General features: G+C 36.2%; 1 protein-coding gene across 1 annotated transcript; it reads left to right on the top strand.

The window, feature by feature from the left end:
- Positions 1–7,972: 7,972 nt before the first annotated feature.
- LOC139685888 (uncharacterized) lies at positions 7,973–9,767 on the top strand. The gene is made up of 2 exons (XM_071583020.1): positions 7,973–8,675; positions 9,557–9,767. The coding sequence occupies exons 1-2, from the start codon at positions 8,078–8,080 to the stop codon at positions 9,610–9,612; spliced, it is 654 nt and encodes a 217-aa protein (XP_071439121.1). The 5' UTR covers positions 7,973–8,077; the 3' UTR covers positions 9,613–9,767.
- The last annotated feature ends 6,140 nt before the right edge of the window (positions 9,768–15,907 follow it).

Here is a 15,907-nt window from a genome sequence, read left to right as displayed (position 1 = left end):
GAAGATCCAGTTTGAGGAACCGAAAGTTGTTGAAGTGCCGCCGCCGACGATCATTGAGAAAGGCTGGCCCTCCATGGGCAACTTTGGTTCGTCCGACGACAGCCAGAAGCCGGACCTGATGAACATGGTGGTCGAGAGTGATGTGCCAGAGATTGCCTCTCCCATGAGGAGAGGGAAAATGCTGCCAGAGATGAGCCGTCTATCAGGTATGGTTTCCAACCCATACTATTTTATTTATTAGAAATCGTACACCTAACGGTTGATTTTTGATGCACCAATGCATTGCACTGTATTGAACTTAAAATCTCTTATTGACACGACACAAATTGTCTATGAACATCATGTTACAATGACTCATTCTTTCGCACGGCGTACTTCATGCCTCTCTTTATTCCATGCAAATTCACCCTTCTTTTCCTTCGACGACCTCCCACACCAAGCCTTCTCCCTTCTTATACCGCTTACAGAAGTCCATTGCCGCTCAGCATCTTCAATGTCATTTTTCTTGCCGTCTACGAATGCCCATCAACTGCGGCTCTCTACCATGCCTGGGACTTAAAGTAGATTTTCCTATTCATTATTTTTTCCATTTTCTCTATGCTTATGAATGTGAGTAAACAATCATGGAACACATTGTGCCAAAAAATATTGTTTCCAGGTAGATTCTCAGCATTTGTGGGTTGTCAAATTTTGGCCCACTTCAATTCAATTACGAACAACGTAAGGCGACTTAATTGAAAGCAACCTAAAGAAGCACAGAGTGTCTTTACACGCAATGTGTTTTATTAATTTTAATTATTGCACGAACGTTTTTATATTGCAAAGGAAAACAACACAATACACCATACAAAACAGATTTTTTTAGAAAGGCTGACCTCGTTTAAATACCATATGCTCCGTGTGTCTTTAACCATTTTCCTTGATGCTCAGTTCAATTTTACCTACCCGGTTTAACTCACAGAGGGACAGAATTATTTCTTCCGGACTGAAGTGTTTCCGTGAAGAATCTTGACATGCATTTATTTACTTTCACAGTCTAATTCAAACCATTCGTTTGCTGTTAATATTTATTTTTTCTATTTCACAGACGAGTTTGCAGAATTACTAATAGAAGAAAAGATGGCGTATCAAGATGATCGATAGAGAAAATGGTTTTGCAAGAGAAGCATACGACCAAGAACTAGGTTTACAAAGGGAATGTACCGACTGTTTGCTGTTAAAAGCAAAACCCTTTCATTTTATTTTGATAACTCCAAAATAAATACCATTATAAATGTTTGTTTTGCTGCTAAGAATAAAAAAACCTCCATAATTTGTTTTATGTTTTCATTTCCGGACAAAAATATTTCTGCCTTATAGCACCCGACCCGAATGAAAGAATTCTTTCTCATAGTCAACCCTCATACGAAATAATTCTTCAAGTTCATCCTTCAGCATTTCATCTTGGCTTCTTTTTGAGGTTCTCTGAGGACAACATTTTGGGCAACTATCCCATTAATCATGTCAAGGCACTGAATATTTAACCCCGGGATATCCCTACTCAATATTTTCCACCCTTCAAATCCTTGTGTTAGGCCATGGAATTTCATGGGATGCTTGCCTAAGTTTTCTGAAGTGGGTTGACCCCTGAGAGCTGCTCACCTGGTAAGTTTTTAGCACAGACAAATGGTTGTAAAAGGATTTATTTCCTTTGATTATGACAGTATATCGAGCAATTACATTGTTTCTAGCATTTGTGAAATCATTGAGAACCCCTCTCCTCGATGCAATGAATTTTTTGGCGAATAATCAAATTTACGTCTTTATAGCACCAAGTTCATTTTGTTGTTTACACTTCCGTTCTCAAATTACCCATTTCACACTCTCGTCCATACACCAGCTTCCCAGAATCTTGCATCTCAAGAGTGCTCAGGGTGGATTGAGGGTTTTAATCTTGCACAGCTAATCGAATCATCATTTGCGTGCTCCAAGAAGACAATATCAAAGACATAGCCATGAGCCCTGGCCCTACACTCTCATGAAAATAATGCCCTACTATAAGCACTCCTTGTTTCTTCTGGTTAAGAATTTATGAGAATATAAGGGGGGATTGGTTAAAGTTCTCTAGCACAAATTTCCATTTCAATGCCAAGGTCCTTTATAAAGTATTATAAAATACAAACGGAATGACTTTTTACTAAATAAGACACTCCTTAAAAATGAGTGGATTTTAATAAATTTCGATAACAAAGACTGAATTTTCTACATTTCCTAAATTTAAAAACAAAAATGGATGCCGTCCACCACTTAGGAACTCTTCAAGCATGTATTAATTAAGTACTTTTTGATGCTCTTTACTCACATTAAATTGAATAACACCTTACCTGAATACCTTAAACCTGCAAATGTGGAAATTAAATCATTTTGGGTGCACTATAGGTATGATTTCATATTTCTCGGGACATTTCAATACATGATTGAAAAAACTTATGATGAAACAAAGTAACAATGAGAAAATGGAAAAAATGGTTATGTTCACTATGTTTCAGTTGCTGGATTAGCATATGATGGGGACCATGCACATATGAGTGTTAATGATAGAAATTTAAATGTGCACACTAATTATCTATTGTAGACATTGGGTAGGAAGTCACCAAAAAGTCACACAAAATAGGCCTCATGTATTTTATTTATTAATCATGCAAATATAATTATTCTTGCATGTCTCCCACGAACATTGTAACATGCTTTTAGATGTTTTGTATGGTCTCCTATGACTTCCTTTCAGCTATCTCTTCGAATGGGGAAACAAGAACAAGTGGTAGCAAAAGTCAAGTTGGGACTGTAATGGGGCTGGGATGGTACTCAAGGCCTCGGAATTTATAATCATGAAGGAAAGCGTACTGACATTTTTGCTGTAAGCATCTGCATGTATGGGAGCTTAGAGAGAAGTGGTTAGGGAGGAAGGGTAAAAGAATGCGCTATGGGTAATGATTCTAATTTTGAGGGGCTTGGTGCATTCTCCAATAGTTACAGTTGGGCAGAAGATTCAGTGAAAAAGTAGTATAATAGGGTAGATGTCCTTAAGAATGGGGTATATTTGAGAAGGTGTTTTTGTTGAGGTGATTTTGGAACATGGACAGAGAAGTTTAGAACTTAGTACAATGTATAGAGCCGGGGAGAAGGGATGTGGTTGGATTTTCATGCATAAATGACCATTTAAATTTTATTCAGTGCGACCGGAAGAAGGCCAAAACCTTTTGTGTATTTCCTATGGTCAATTGTAATAGAGCCAAGGAGCAACAAAATCTTTTTTTTTTGGTGAAGAGGCAAGCATGCAAGAGTTGCATCTGGCAAGTACAAGTTCTTAACTGCTAGCTGAAGGGAACTCTTTCATTCTGTGAGTCATGGAACTAAGAATATCAGCACCTCAATGGAAACTAGTAATGAATTTCATTACTGTAGTCTGCAGATAAGTATAAGTTTAGCCCTGATTACCTAACATTTTAAACTCTTCAAAATTTTAAAAATACCCATCTTGCATTTCCTAATGAATTTTCAGTACAACTATATTAAACCTAAGATATAATTATTTCCATTGCAAAAAATACTTTCACCACTGCCATACCATTAACGGAGCTGAGCCATTATATTCCTCTTTGGCATTTAATTCGTACTTAAGACGTGCATCTATCACTCTCTCCTGTCACTTGAAAAACCTTTACACACACCATTCACATACACTGTTTCTTTGATGAAATCAAAGCAAAAAATAGGGTAAAGAGATAACCAAGACAATCATAATGATTGACTCCATTAACATTTTTTCAGATCAATTTTTAGATCCTCAAATCCTCAGTCTATATTATATTTACCAACAAGCAATTTTATCTTCATTTTAATAGCTTTCATTCTCTCCAAACTAAACACTCCACCCTGTAGTCACCATAAATCTGAGGCAGAGATACCTGCTACAACCCTGATCCCCTGAATAAACACCCCCCAACCTTCATGCCTCCTTCAATCTATGTAGCTACCTGTATTCCCTCTGGCACAAAGTATCCACAAGCACACCCTATCATACACCCTAAAATTATCCCATAAAACCCAAATATAAATTTATCCCCTGGCACAACTTGCTTCCCCTGGGTTCAGTCCCTTGTAATTCTTATTGGAAAATTTTTTTCCTATTCCTTCTGAAAACAAAGCTGGCAACAACTTATTATCCAAATGCAAAACTATATGGCCAGCACTCATGGCTTCCTTGGGTATTGCTTGCGTCATTTCCAAGATTAATAGACATACCCACATTGAACCTACTAGTTTTACCAAGCAATTCAGGAACCATTTATCAAGTTCATGACGCTAAGCATCATTTTAGCATGGGACATCACCAACATTAAGACGTTAAGATTTGACTTCTCGAACCAACATTTTATTTGTAGGGAAGGTGTCAAAAGAAATTTTGCTTAGAAAAAAGTTGATAAAGTTCTAATACTGGCCAGCAGGCCCATATATCTTTGAAAAATAAATAACCTTGCGGCAAATAGAAAATTGTGATACTGATGACCAAAAATTATTCACACCGAGTGCTGATTAGACTTTCATAACTTTGCTACATGAGGTAAACTCTTCTGCTTAATACTCTTCAAAAATTAAAGTCACAAAATTTACTTATAATGTAGAATTTTTGCTGGGTAATGAATAGAAGAATGTTAAAAAGTGTTCAACTTCTCCAAATACCTCAATTTTTTCCCAAAAGAATTTCTTTTAGTGTCACTTGGAATTTTTTAAATAACAACTTTACTTTTAAAGCTATGTACCTATCATGTTGTGTGTGAACCTTGAAAAGTTTGAACTGAAACACCCCAGGTATCCATGAAAACAACTGGCTACCAATTAACATTTCTCAATTCTCTGTTATTAGAAAAGTGTGTGAAATGTACTGTTAATTTAAAAAGTTAAAGAAGCCGTTCGATGATTAACTCATTTGGCATGCCCAAAATGTTACCATTATATTTCTGTGAAAATGGAACAAATTTTTTTTTCATTATTGCGCCATATGATCATCATAGTGGTATTCATGATAATATTATGCTTGGGATCGCTGTTAATATGATTATTTTTTAAGTATGGCATTTCTCACATCCTATTTGACTTTTGCTTCATAATATTGTAGGAGTAGGGACACATGAGTGTATTGGGTGATGCAAAATCCTAGGATATTATTTAATTTCGGACATCAGTCCTAAATTATGTAGTTCTGTATCCACCTGCTGTAGGATGATGTAAAATAATGCAAATGCATTTGGAATGATTAATCAAACAATTAAAAAATTGATTTTTTTAAATTTTGGTTAGCTATGCATGAAAGTGATGCTAAACCTGATTGATTAGTTTTGGTTCTTTATGATGCAACTAATTAAGTAAATGCTGTCACAAAAAAATTAGAACATGTTGAATAAAAACTGTTTCGCTAAAAGTATCTCCTTTTGACCAGTCACTGGTGTTGACTGTCATGACTGTCCATTATCAAAATCAAACTTTAATCTTCTGACATAACTGCAATTCATTTACCTTCAAACTCTTATCACCTTCACTGGAATAACCTGAGTTACAATTGCAGCAAGATATTTGAAAGGGTCACCATAGTTTAAACAAAGAATTTATGTGAAGATGAGGATTTTCATTGATAAATTGGTGCTTTTGCTGCCGTAAAAGATTTACTTTATGTTCTTCACATTTTTAGGTTTAAAAAAGGTTAATTATTGGGTTTAATGCCGAAACCCTACTTATTATTCTCACTTTAGTTTTTGATGCAGGCGATTTCCCATGAGCTTTAAAATATTCCAATAGAATACTCTTCTATTAAAATGGCAATGAAAATGGGTTAACTAATAACTAGCCATAAGTCCAGCTTCCAAAATGGAGCCCCTGACCAGGTTAGAAGGCTGAAGATAACTTCATTAAGAAGATATGCTGGGAAAGTACAAGATCTTAGTCCCTATTTTGTATTTTGTTTGAGTTTTTGAGTGAGGATCGAGATGGTGCGGGGGCTAACATACTGGCTTCCCACCCAGAGGGCACGCGTTCAAATCCCGGCGGCGTTGAATATTTTTCAGAGGTATCTTGATCCCTACTTGAGGTTCTTTGTGGAGGGCAATTACGGTGAGTACACCGTCCGTCGAATGGGACGTTAAACTGCGGACCCCTTGGTACCTTTCATAAAGAGTAGGCTAATGACGATGCCGGGTTTCTCTCCAGTCTTTATCCTTTCCTGTCCATAACTTATGGCAAAAATGACCTCAGTGGTCGGTCGCCTCCCCTAAAAACTACTACTACTACTACTACTAGTTTTTGAGTTGATTCCATTCATTCACCCTTTGAATTGGATGTTTAATTTCTCTTGATGCAGGGGAATTTTTCTCAGGCAGTATTTAATTGATATTTGTTTTAACTTTCCATGATGAAAATGCTCTTACAGGGGCTATTCTTATTTCCTTCCTCGCAAGTTTCTTCCATCATATTATATGTTCAGATCTTTCTTTTCCCATGTGAAATTATGCCCTACTACCCACATATCTGATCCACATAACTCAATAACAAGCCACTGCCAGGAGGCATGTGACCTGCTCCACTTGGGAAGTGTACAATACTGTCTGAATGAGAGGTAATGATTCTGCCAAGCAATTCATTATCACTTTCATCTACTATATTTCTACTATCACTGTAAGAGAAATTACTTATTGGTGTCTACGAACTGATATATGGATTTTCTAAGGTTCTCAAAAATATGTCTTCATCCCAAGATTCTTTGAAAAATCTCCCTTAGGCAATAAAGTTCCTATAACCTACACCAATTTTTTTTACAAAACTGAAATTAGAAACTTAGAATATTTGCTTACAAATTAATTGTGTCCTATCTAATATTAAGTTTTCTCTCTGAATCAATTTCAAAAAAATCAGCAATCAAAAATAACTAACCTGATTTTGTTTGGTGTACTTGGTAGGTATTTTGTTTGGAAGTTTTGATACTATTTTAGGTTGACACGAATGGACATTGACTGAAGTTTGCCACATTCCTTATCTCTGTCTAACATGTAATCATCTGACACCGCATACTGAAATAAATCGTGCTTCAATTCCACGCACATTCTATTTCCCTTCATTCCATTCAACACTCATATCTTTCTCAAGGTTCTTTTTCCAGTTTATCTAATCTTTAAGACTCGGAAATCCTTTACTTTTTCAGTGCTAAAAACACATTCCCCAGCATTTCTACTAATAAAACTCTTATCCTCATCAAAATCTAATCAATATTCAAAAACTCAAGGCTTCCCCACAATAGGAAAATACGATCCCCTGAAGTGAGGTGTCATCAACTCATAAAATTGAATTATTACATTGCAAAAGAAAGACATTCAAAATAATGAGGTGATGATGAACTCAAATTTATCATCCTTTACTCTTACCTGCAGAAATGTGAGAGGAAATGATTTAAAAACAAGGAATACGAAGAATCGGTATCATGCCAATTTTATTTTTTCACTGATGTTTATTAACTTTTATACCATTGTACTTCTTTTATTACATTCACTCTGGAAATTGTTATGACACATTCTCTCGAAAGTGATGATCATTATTCTGTCAACATCCTTATTTTAATTCTTGTTTCTGCTTGATATAATTTCATACGCGATGAAGATTTTTTTATACGTTATTCAATTTTAAGGTGATCGTGCGGGCTTCAAATCAAAGTGTCAATTTTCAATACCTACGCTAAGGTTAGAACCCAGCTAAAAGAATCACAAAATGACGAGCGAATCGAACACATTTGAATCTTCTATTAATGGTATATAAACTAAGTGCAACGTAGTTTGGTAAAGAGACCAATTATCTGAAAATCCGTTACATTTTTGTGACCGTTGAAAATCATCGTTGATCGTTCTAACAATGCACCATCCGTTCACAATGTACAATGTTGCAGAAAAGCTAACGAAGCGGGTGACAATGCATATTTCAAACGAAAAAATAATTAATTACGTCGCCAGCTGCCCTTACCGCAGTGATCGTTCGGCGTGCGGGAGAGATTGTCAAAATGGCTCGTTGTGAAACTTCTGAGTCTGAGATGAGTCTTCTGATAAGTGGGAAAGCAGAGCAAGAAAAAAAAGAAAAAGCACCTCAACCACCATCGGTAAAAAGGAGACGTTATTTATGTAAATCTTCAAAGATTGACCTCGGGTTTTCGCCAAAGACGTACGAGGAGGACATCAACACAACAAAGCCGTTGCCGAACAAACTGACCTCCAAAAGAAAGCATCCAGACGATGCTGAAGGCGCGACGGCATTGCGAGAAGGCGCAAAGGAGGAAGCATCGGATTTTAAGAGTCTTTCTTTCCAGCTGAAGGTAGGAGAAACAGACCCAAGGAAACATAGGGACCTTCACGAGGACACCGATTGTTCTTGGGACTTAGTTAAGAGTAAGAGACTGAAGATCCAGTTTGAGGAACCGAAAGTTGTTGAAGTGCCGCCGCCGACGATCATTGCGAAAGGCTGGCCCTCCATGGGCAACTTTGGTTCGTCCGACGACAGCCAGAAGCCGGACCTGATGAACATGGTGGTCGAGAGTGATGTGCCAGAGATTGCCTCTCCCATGAGGAGAGGGAAAATGCTGCCAGAGATGAGCCGTCTATCAGGTATGGTTTCCAACCCATACTATTTTATTTATTAGAAATCGTACACCTAACGGTTGATTTTTGATGCACCAATGCATTGCACTGTATTGAACTTAAAATCTCTTATTGACACGACACAAATTGTCTATGAACATCATGTTACAATGACTCATTCTTTCGCACGGCGTACTTCATGCCTCTCTTTATTCCATGCAAATTCACCCTTCTTTTCCTTCGACGACCTCCCACACCAAGCCTTCTCCCTTCTTATACCGCTTACAGAAGTCCATTGCCGCTCAGCATCTTCAATGTCATTTTTCTTGCCGTCTACGAATGCCCATCAACTGCGGCTCTCTACCATGCCTGGGACTTAAAGTAGATTTTCCTATTCATTATTTTTTCCATTTTCTCTATGCTTATGAATGTGAGTAAACAATCATGGAACACATTGTGCCAAAAAATATTGTTTCCAGGTAGATTCTCAGCATTTGTGGGTTGTCAAATTTTGGCCCACTTCAATTCAATTACGAACAACGTAAGGCGACTTAATTGAAAGCAACCTAAAGAAGCACAGAGTGTCTTTACACGCAATGTGTTTTATTAATTTTAATTATTGCACGAACGTTTTTATATTGCAAAGGAAAACAACACAATACACCATACAAAACAGATTTTTTTAGAAAGGCTGACCTCGTTTAAATACCATATGCTCCGTGTGTCTTTAACCATTTTCCTTGATGCTCAGTTCAATTTTACCTACCCGGTTTAACTCACAGAGGGACAGAATTATTTCTTCCGGACTGAAGTGTTTCCGTGAAGAATCTTGACATGCATTTATTTACTTTCACAGTCTAATTCAAACCATTCGTTTGCTGTTAATATTTATTTTTTCTATTTCACAGACGAGTTTGCAGAATTACTAATAGAAGAAAAGATGGCGTATCAAGATGATCGATAGAGAAAATGGTTTTGCAAGAGAAGCATACGACCAAGAACTAGGTTTACAAAGGGAATGTACCGACTGTTTGCTGTTAAAAGCAAAACCCTTTCATTTTATTTTGATAACTCCAAAATAAATACCATTATAAATGTTTGTTTTGCTGCTAAGAATAAAAAAACCTCCATAATTTGTTTTATGTTTTCATTTCCGGACAAAAATATTTCTGCCTTATAGCACCCGACCCGAATGAAAGAATTCTTTCTCATAGTCAACCCTCATACGAAATAATTCTTCAAGTTCATCCTTCAGCATTTCATCTTGGCTTCTTTTTGAGGTTCTCTGAGGACAACATTTTGGGCAACTATCCCATTAATCATGTCAAGACACTGAATATTTTACCCCGGGATATCCCTACTCAATATTTTCCACCCTTCAAATCCTTGTGTTAGGCCATGGAATTTCATGGGATGCTTGCCTAAGTTTTCTGAAGTGGGTTGACCCCTGAGAGCTGCTCACCTGGTAAGTTTTTAGCACAGACAAATGGTTGTAAAAGGATTTATTTCCTTTGATTATGACAGTATATCGAGCAATTACATTGTTTCTAGCATTTGTGAAATCATTGAGAACCCCTCTCCTCGATGCAATGAATTTTTTGGCGAATAATCAAATTTACGTCTTTATAGCACCAAGTTCATTTTGTTGTTTACACTTCCGTTCTCAAATTACCCATTTCACACTCTCGTCCATACACCAGCTTCCCAGAATCTTGCATCTCAAGAGTGCTCAGGGTGGATTGAGGGTTTTAATCTTGCACAGCTAATCGAATCATCATTTGCGTGCTCCAAGAAGACAATATCAAAGACATAGCCATGAGCCCTGGCCCTACACTCTCATGAAAATAATGCCCTACTATAAGCACTCCTTGTTTCTTCTGGTTAAGAATTTATGAGAATATAAGGGGGGATTGGTTAAAGTTCTCTAGCACAAATTTCCATTTCAATGCCAAGGTCCTTTATAAAGTATTATAAAATACAAACGGAATGACTTTTTACTAAATAAGACACTCCTTAAAAATGAGTGGATTTTAATAAATTTCGATAACAAAGACTGAATTTTCTACATTTCCTAAATTTAAAAACAAAAATGGATGCCGTCCACCACTTAGGAACTCTTCAAGCATGTATTAATTAAGTACTTTTTGATGCTCTTTACTCACATTAAATTGAATAACACCTTACCTGAATACCTTAAACCTGCAAATGTGGAAATTAAATCATTTTGGGTGCACTATAGGTATGATTTCATATTTCTCGGGACATTTCAATACATGATTGAAAAAACTTATGATGAAACAAAGTAACAATGAGAAAATGGAAAAAATGGTTATGTTCACTATGTTTCAGTTGCTGGATTAGCATATGATGGGGACCATGCACATATGAGTGTTAATGATAGAAATTTAAATGTGCACACTAATTATCTATTGTAGACATTGGGTAGGAAGTCACCAAAAAGTCACACAAAATAGGCCTCATGTATTTTATTTATTAATCATGCAAATATAATTATTCTTGCATGTCTCCCACGAACATTGTAACATGCTTTTAGATGTTTTGTATGGTCTCCTATGACTTCCTTTCAGCTATCTCTTCGAATGGGGAAACAAGAACAAGTGGTAGCAAAAGTCAAGTTGGGACTGTAATGGGGCTGGGATGGTACTCAAGGCCACGGAATTTATAATCATGAAGGAAAGCGTACTGACATTTTTGCTGTAAGCATCTGCATGTATGGGAGCTTAGAGAGAAGTGGTTAGGGAGGAAGGGTAAAAGAATGCGCTATGGGTAATGATTTTAATTTTGAGGGGCTTGGTGCATTCTCCAATAGTTACAGTTGGGCAGAAGATTCAGTGAAAAAGTAGTATAATAGGGTAGATGTCCTTAAGAATGGGGTATATTTGAGAAGGTGTTTTTGTTGAGGTGATTTTGGAACATGGACAGAGAAGTTTAGAACTTAGTACAATGTATAGAGCCGGGGAGAAGGGATGTGGTTGGATTTTCATGCATAAATGACCATTTAAATTTTATTCAGTGCGACCGGAAGAAGGCCAAAACCTTTTGTGTATTTCCTATGGTCAATTGTAATAGAGCCAAGGAGCAACAAAATCTTTTTTTTTTGGTGAAGAGGCAAGCATGCAAGAGTTGCATCTGGCAAGTACAAGTTCTTAACTGCTAGCTGAAGGGAACTCTTTCATTCTGTGAGTCATGGAACTAAGAATATCAGCACCTCAATGGAAACTAGTAATGAATTTCATTACTGTAGTCTGCAGATAAGTATAAGTTTAGCCCTGATTACCTAACATTTTAAACTCTTCAAAATTTTAAAAATACCCATCTTGCATTTCCTAATGAATTTTCAGTACAACTATATTAAACCTAAGATATAATTATTTCCATTGCAAAAAATACTTTCACCACTGCCATACCATTAACGGAGCTGAGCCATTATATTCCTCTTTGGCATTTAATTCGTACTTAAGACGTGCATCTATCACTCTCTCCTGTCACTTGAAAAACCTTTACACACACCATTCACATACACTGTTTCTTTGATGAAATCAAAGCAAAAAATAGGGTAAAGAGATAACCAAGACAATCATAATGATTGACTCCATTAACATTTTTTCAGATCAATTTTTAGATCCTCAAATCCTCAGTCTATATTATATTTACCAACAAGCAATTTTATCTTCATTTTAATAGCTTTCATTCTCTCCAAACTAAACACTCCACCCTGTAGTCACCATAAATCTGAGGCAGAGATACCTGCTACAACCCTGATCCCCTGAATAAACACCCCCCAACCTTCATGCCTCCTTCAATCTATGTAGCTACCTGTATTCCCTCTGGCACAAAGTATCCACAAGCACACCCTATCATACACCCTAAAATTATCCCATAAAACCCAAATATAAATTTATCCCCTGGCACAACTTGCTTCCCCTGGGTTCAGTCCCTTGTAATTCTTATTGGAAAATTTTTTTCCTATTCCTTCTGAAAACAAAGCTGGCAACAACTTATTATCCAAATGCAAAACTATATGGCCAGCACTCATGGCTTCCTTGGGTATTGCTTGCGTCATTTCCAAGATTAATAGACATACCCACATTGAACCTACTAGTTTTACCAAGCAATTCAGGAACCATTTATCAAGTTCATGACGCTAAGCATCATTTTAGCATGGGACATCACCAACATTAAGACGTTAAGATTTGACTTCTCGAACCAACATTTTATTTGTAGGGAAGGTCTCAAAAGAAATTTTGCTTAGAAAAAAGTTGATAAAGTTCTAATACTGGCCAGCAGGCCCATATATCTTTGAAAAATAAATAACCTTGCGGCAAATAGAAAATTGTGATACTGATGACCAAAAATTATTCACACCGAGTGCTGATTAGACTTTCATAACTTTGCTACATGAGGTAAACTCTTCTGCTTAATACTCTTCAAAAATTAAAGTCACAAAATTTACTTATAATGTAGAATTTTTGCTGGGTAATGAATAGAAGAATGTTAAAAAGTGTTCAACTTCTCCAAATACCTCAATTTTTTCCCAAAAGAATTTCTTTTAGTGTCACTTGGAATTTTTTAAATAACAACTTTACTTTTAAAGCTATGTACCTATCATGTTGTGTGTGAACCTTGAAAAGTTTGAACTGAAACACCCCAGGTATCCATGAAAACAACTGGCTACCAATTAACATTTCTCAATTCTCTGTTATTAGAAAAGTGTGTGAAATGTACTGTTAATTTAAAAAGTTAAAGAAGCCGTTCGATGATTAACTCATTTGGCATGCCCAAAATGTTACCATTATATTTCTGTGAAAATGGAACAAATTTTTTTTTCATTATTGCGCCATATGATCATCATAGTGGTATTCATGATAATATTATGCTTGGGATCGCTGTTAATATGATTATTTTTTAAGTATGGCATTTCTCACATCCTATTTGACTTTTGCTTCATAATATTGTAGGAGTAGGGACACATGAGTGTATTGGGTGATGCAAAATCCTAGGATATTATTTAATTTCGGACATCAGTCCTAAATTATGTAGTTCTGTATCCACCTGCTGTAGGATGATGTAAAATAATGCAAATGCATTTGGAATGATTAATCAAACAATTAAAAAATTGATTTTTTTAAATTTTGGTTAGCTATGCATGAAAGTGATGCTAAACCTGATTGATTAGTTTTGGTTCTTTATGATGCAACTAATTAAGTAAATGCTGTCACAAAAAAATTAGAACATGTTGAATAAAAACTGTTTCGCTAAAAGTATCTCCTTTTGACCAGTCACTGGTGTTGACTGTCATGACTGTCCATTATCAAAATCAAACTTTAATCTTCTGACATAACTGCAATTCATTTACCTTCAAACTCTTATCACCTTCACTGGAATAACCTGAGTTACAATTGCAGCAAGATATTTGAAAGGGTCACCATAGTTTAAACAAAGAATTTATGTGAAGATGAGGATTTTCATTGATAAATTGGTGCTTTTGCTGCCGTAAAAGATTTACTTTATGTTCTTCACATTTTTAGGTTTAAAAAAGGTTAATTATTGGGGTTTAATGCCGAAACCCTACTTATTATTCTCACTTTAGTTTTTGATGCAGGCGATTTCCCATGAGCTTTAAAATATTCCAATAGAATACTCTTCTATTAAATGGCAATGAAAATGGGTTAACTAATAACTAGCCATAAGTCCAGCTTCCAAAATGGAGCCCCTGACCAGGTTAGAAGGCTGAAGATAACTTCATTAAGAAGATATGCTGGGAAAGTACAAGATCTTAGTCCCTATTTTGTATTTTGTTTGAGTTTTTGAGTGAGGATCGAGATGGTGCGGGGGCTAACATACTGGCTTCCCACCCAGAGGGCACGCGTTCAAATCCCGGCGGCGTTGAATATTTTTCAGAGGTATCTTGATCCCTACTTGAGGTTCTTTGTGGAGGGCAATTACGGTGAGTACACCGTCCGTCGAATGGGACGTTAAACTGCGGACCCCTTGGTACCTTTCATAAAGAGTAGGCTAATGACGATGCCGGGTTTCTCTCCAGTCTTTATCCTTTCCTGTCCATAACTTATGGCAAAAATGACCTCAGTGGTCGGTCGCCTCCCCTAAAACTACTACTACTACTACTACTAGTTTTTGAGTTGATTCCATTCATTCACCCTTTGAATTGGATGTTTAATTTCTCTTGATGCAGGGGAATTTTTCTCAGGCAGTATTTAATTGATATTTGTTTTAACTTTCCATGATGAAAATGCTCTTACAGGGGCTATTCTTATTTCCTTCCTCGCAAGTTTCTTCCATCATATTATATGTTCAGATCTTTCTTTTCCCATGTGAAATTATGCCCTACTACCCACATATCTGATCCACATAACTCAATAACAAGCCACTGCCAGGAGGCATGTGACCTGCTCCACTTGGGAAGTGTACAATACTGTCTGAATGAGAGGTAATGATTCTGCCAAGCAATTCATTATCACTTTCATCTACTATATTTCTACTATCACTGTAAGAGAAATTACTTATTGGTGTCTACGAACTGATATATGGATTTTCTAAGGTTCTCAAAAATATGTCTTCATCCCAAGATTCTTTGAAAAATCTCCCTTAGGCAATAAAGTTCCTATAACCTACACCAATTTTTTTTTACAAAACTGAAATTAGAAACTTAGAATATTTGCTTACAAATTAATTGTGTCCTATCTAATATTAAGTTTTCTCTCTGAATCAATTTCAAAAAAATCAGCAATCAAAAATAACTAACCTGATTTTGTTTGGTGTACTTGGTAGGTATTTTGTTTGGAAGTTTTGATACTATTTTAGGTTGACACGAATGGACATTGACTGAAGTTTGCCACATTCCTTATCTCTGTCTAACATGTAATCATCTGACACCGCATACTGAAATAAATCGTGCTTCAATTCCACGCACATTCTATTTCCCTTCATTCCATTCAACACTCATATCTTTCTCAAGGTTCTTTTTCCAGTTTATCTAATCTTTAAGACTCGGAAATCCTTTACTTTTTCAGTGCTAAAAACACATTCCCCAGCATTTCTACTAATAAAACTCTTATCCTCATCAAAATCTAATCAATATTCAAAAACTCAAGGCTTCCCACAATAGGAAAATACGATCCCCTGAAGTGAGGTGTCATCAACTCATAAAATTGAATTATTACATTGCAAAAGAAAGACATTCAAAATAATGAGGTGATGATGAACTCAAATTTATCATC

The sequence above is a fragment of the Hetaerina americana genome, unplaced genomic scaffold (genome assembly GCF_022747635.1).
Source record: "Hetaerina americana unplaced genomic scaffold, ioHetAmer1.1.p SCAF_12, whole genome shotgun sequence".
Taxonomy (NCBI): domain Eukaryota; kingdom Metazoa; phylum Arthropoda; class Insecta; order Odonata; family Calopterygidae; genus Hetaerina; species Hetaerina americana.
The sequence above is the reverse complement of the archived record's forward strand: the minus strand, read 5'-3'. Positions and strand labels throughout refer to the sequence as shown.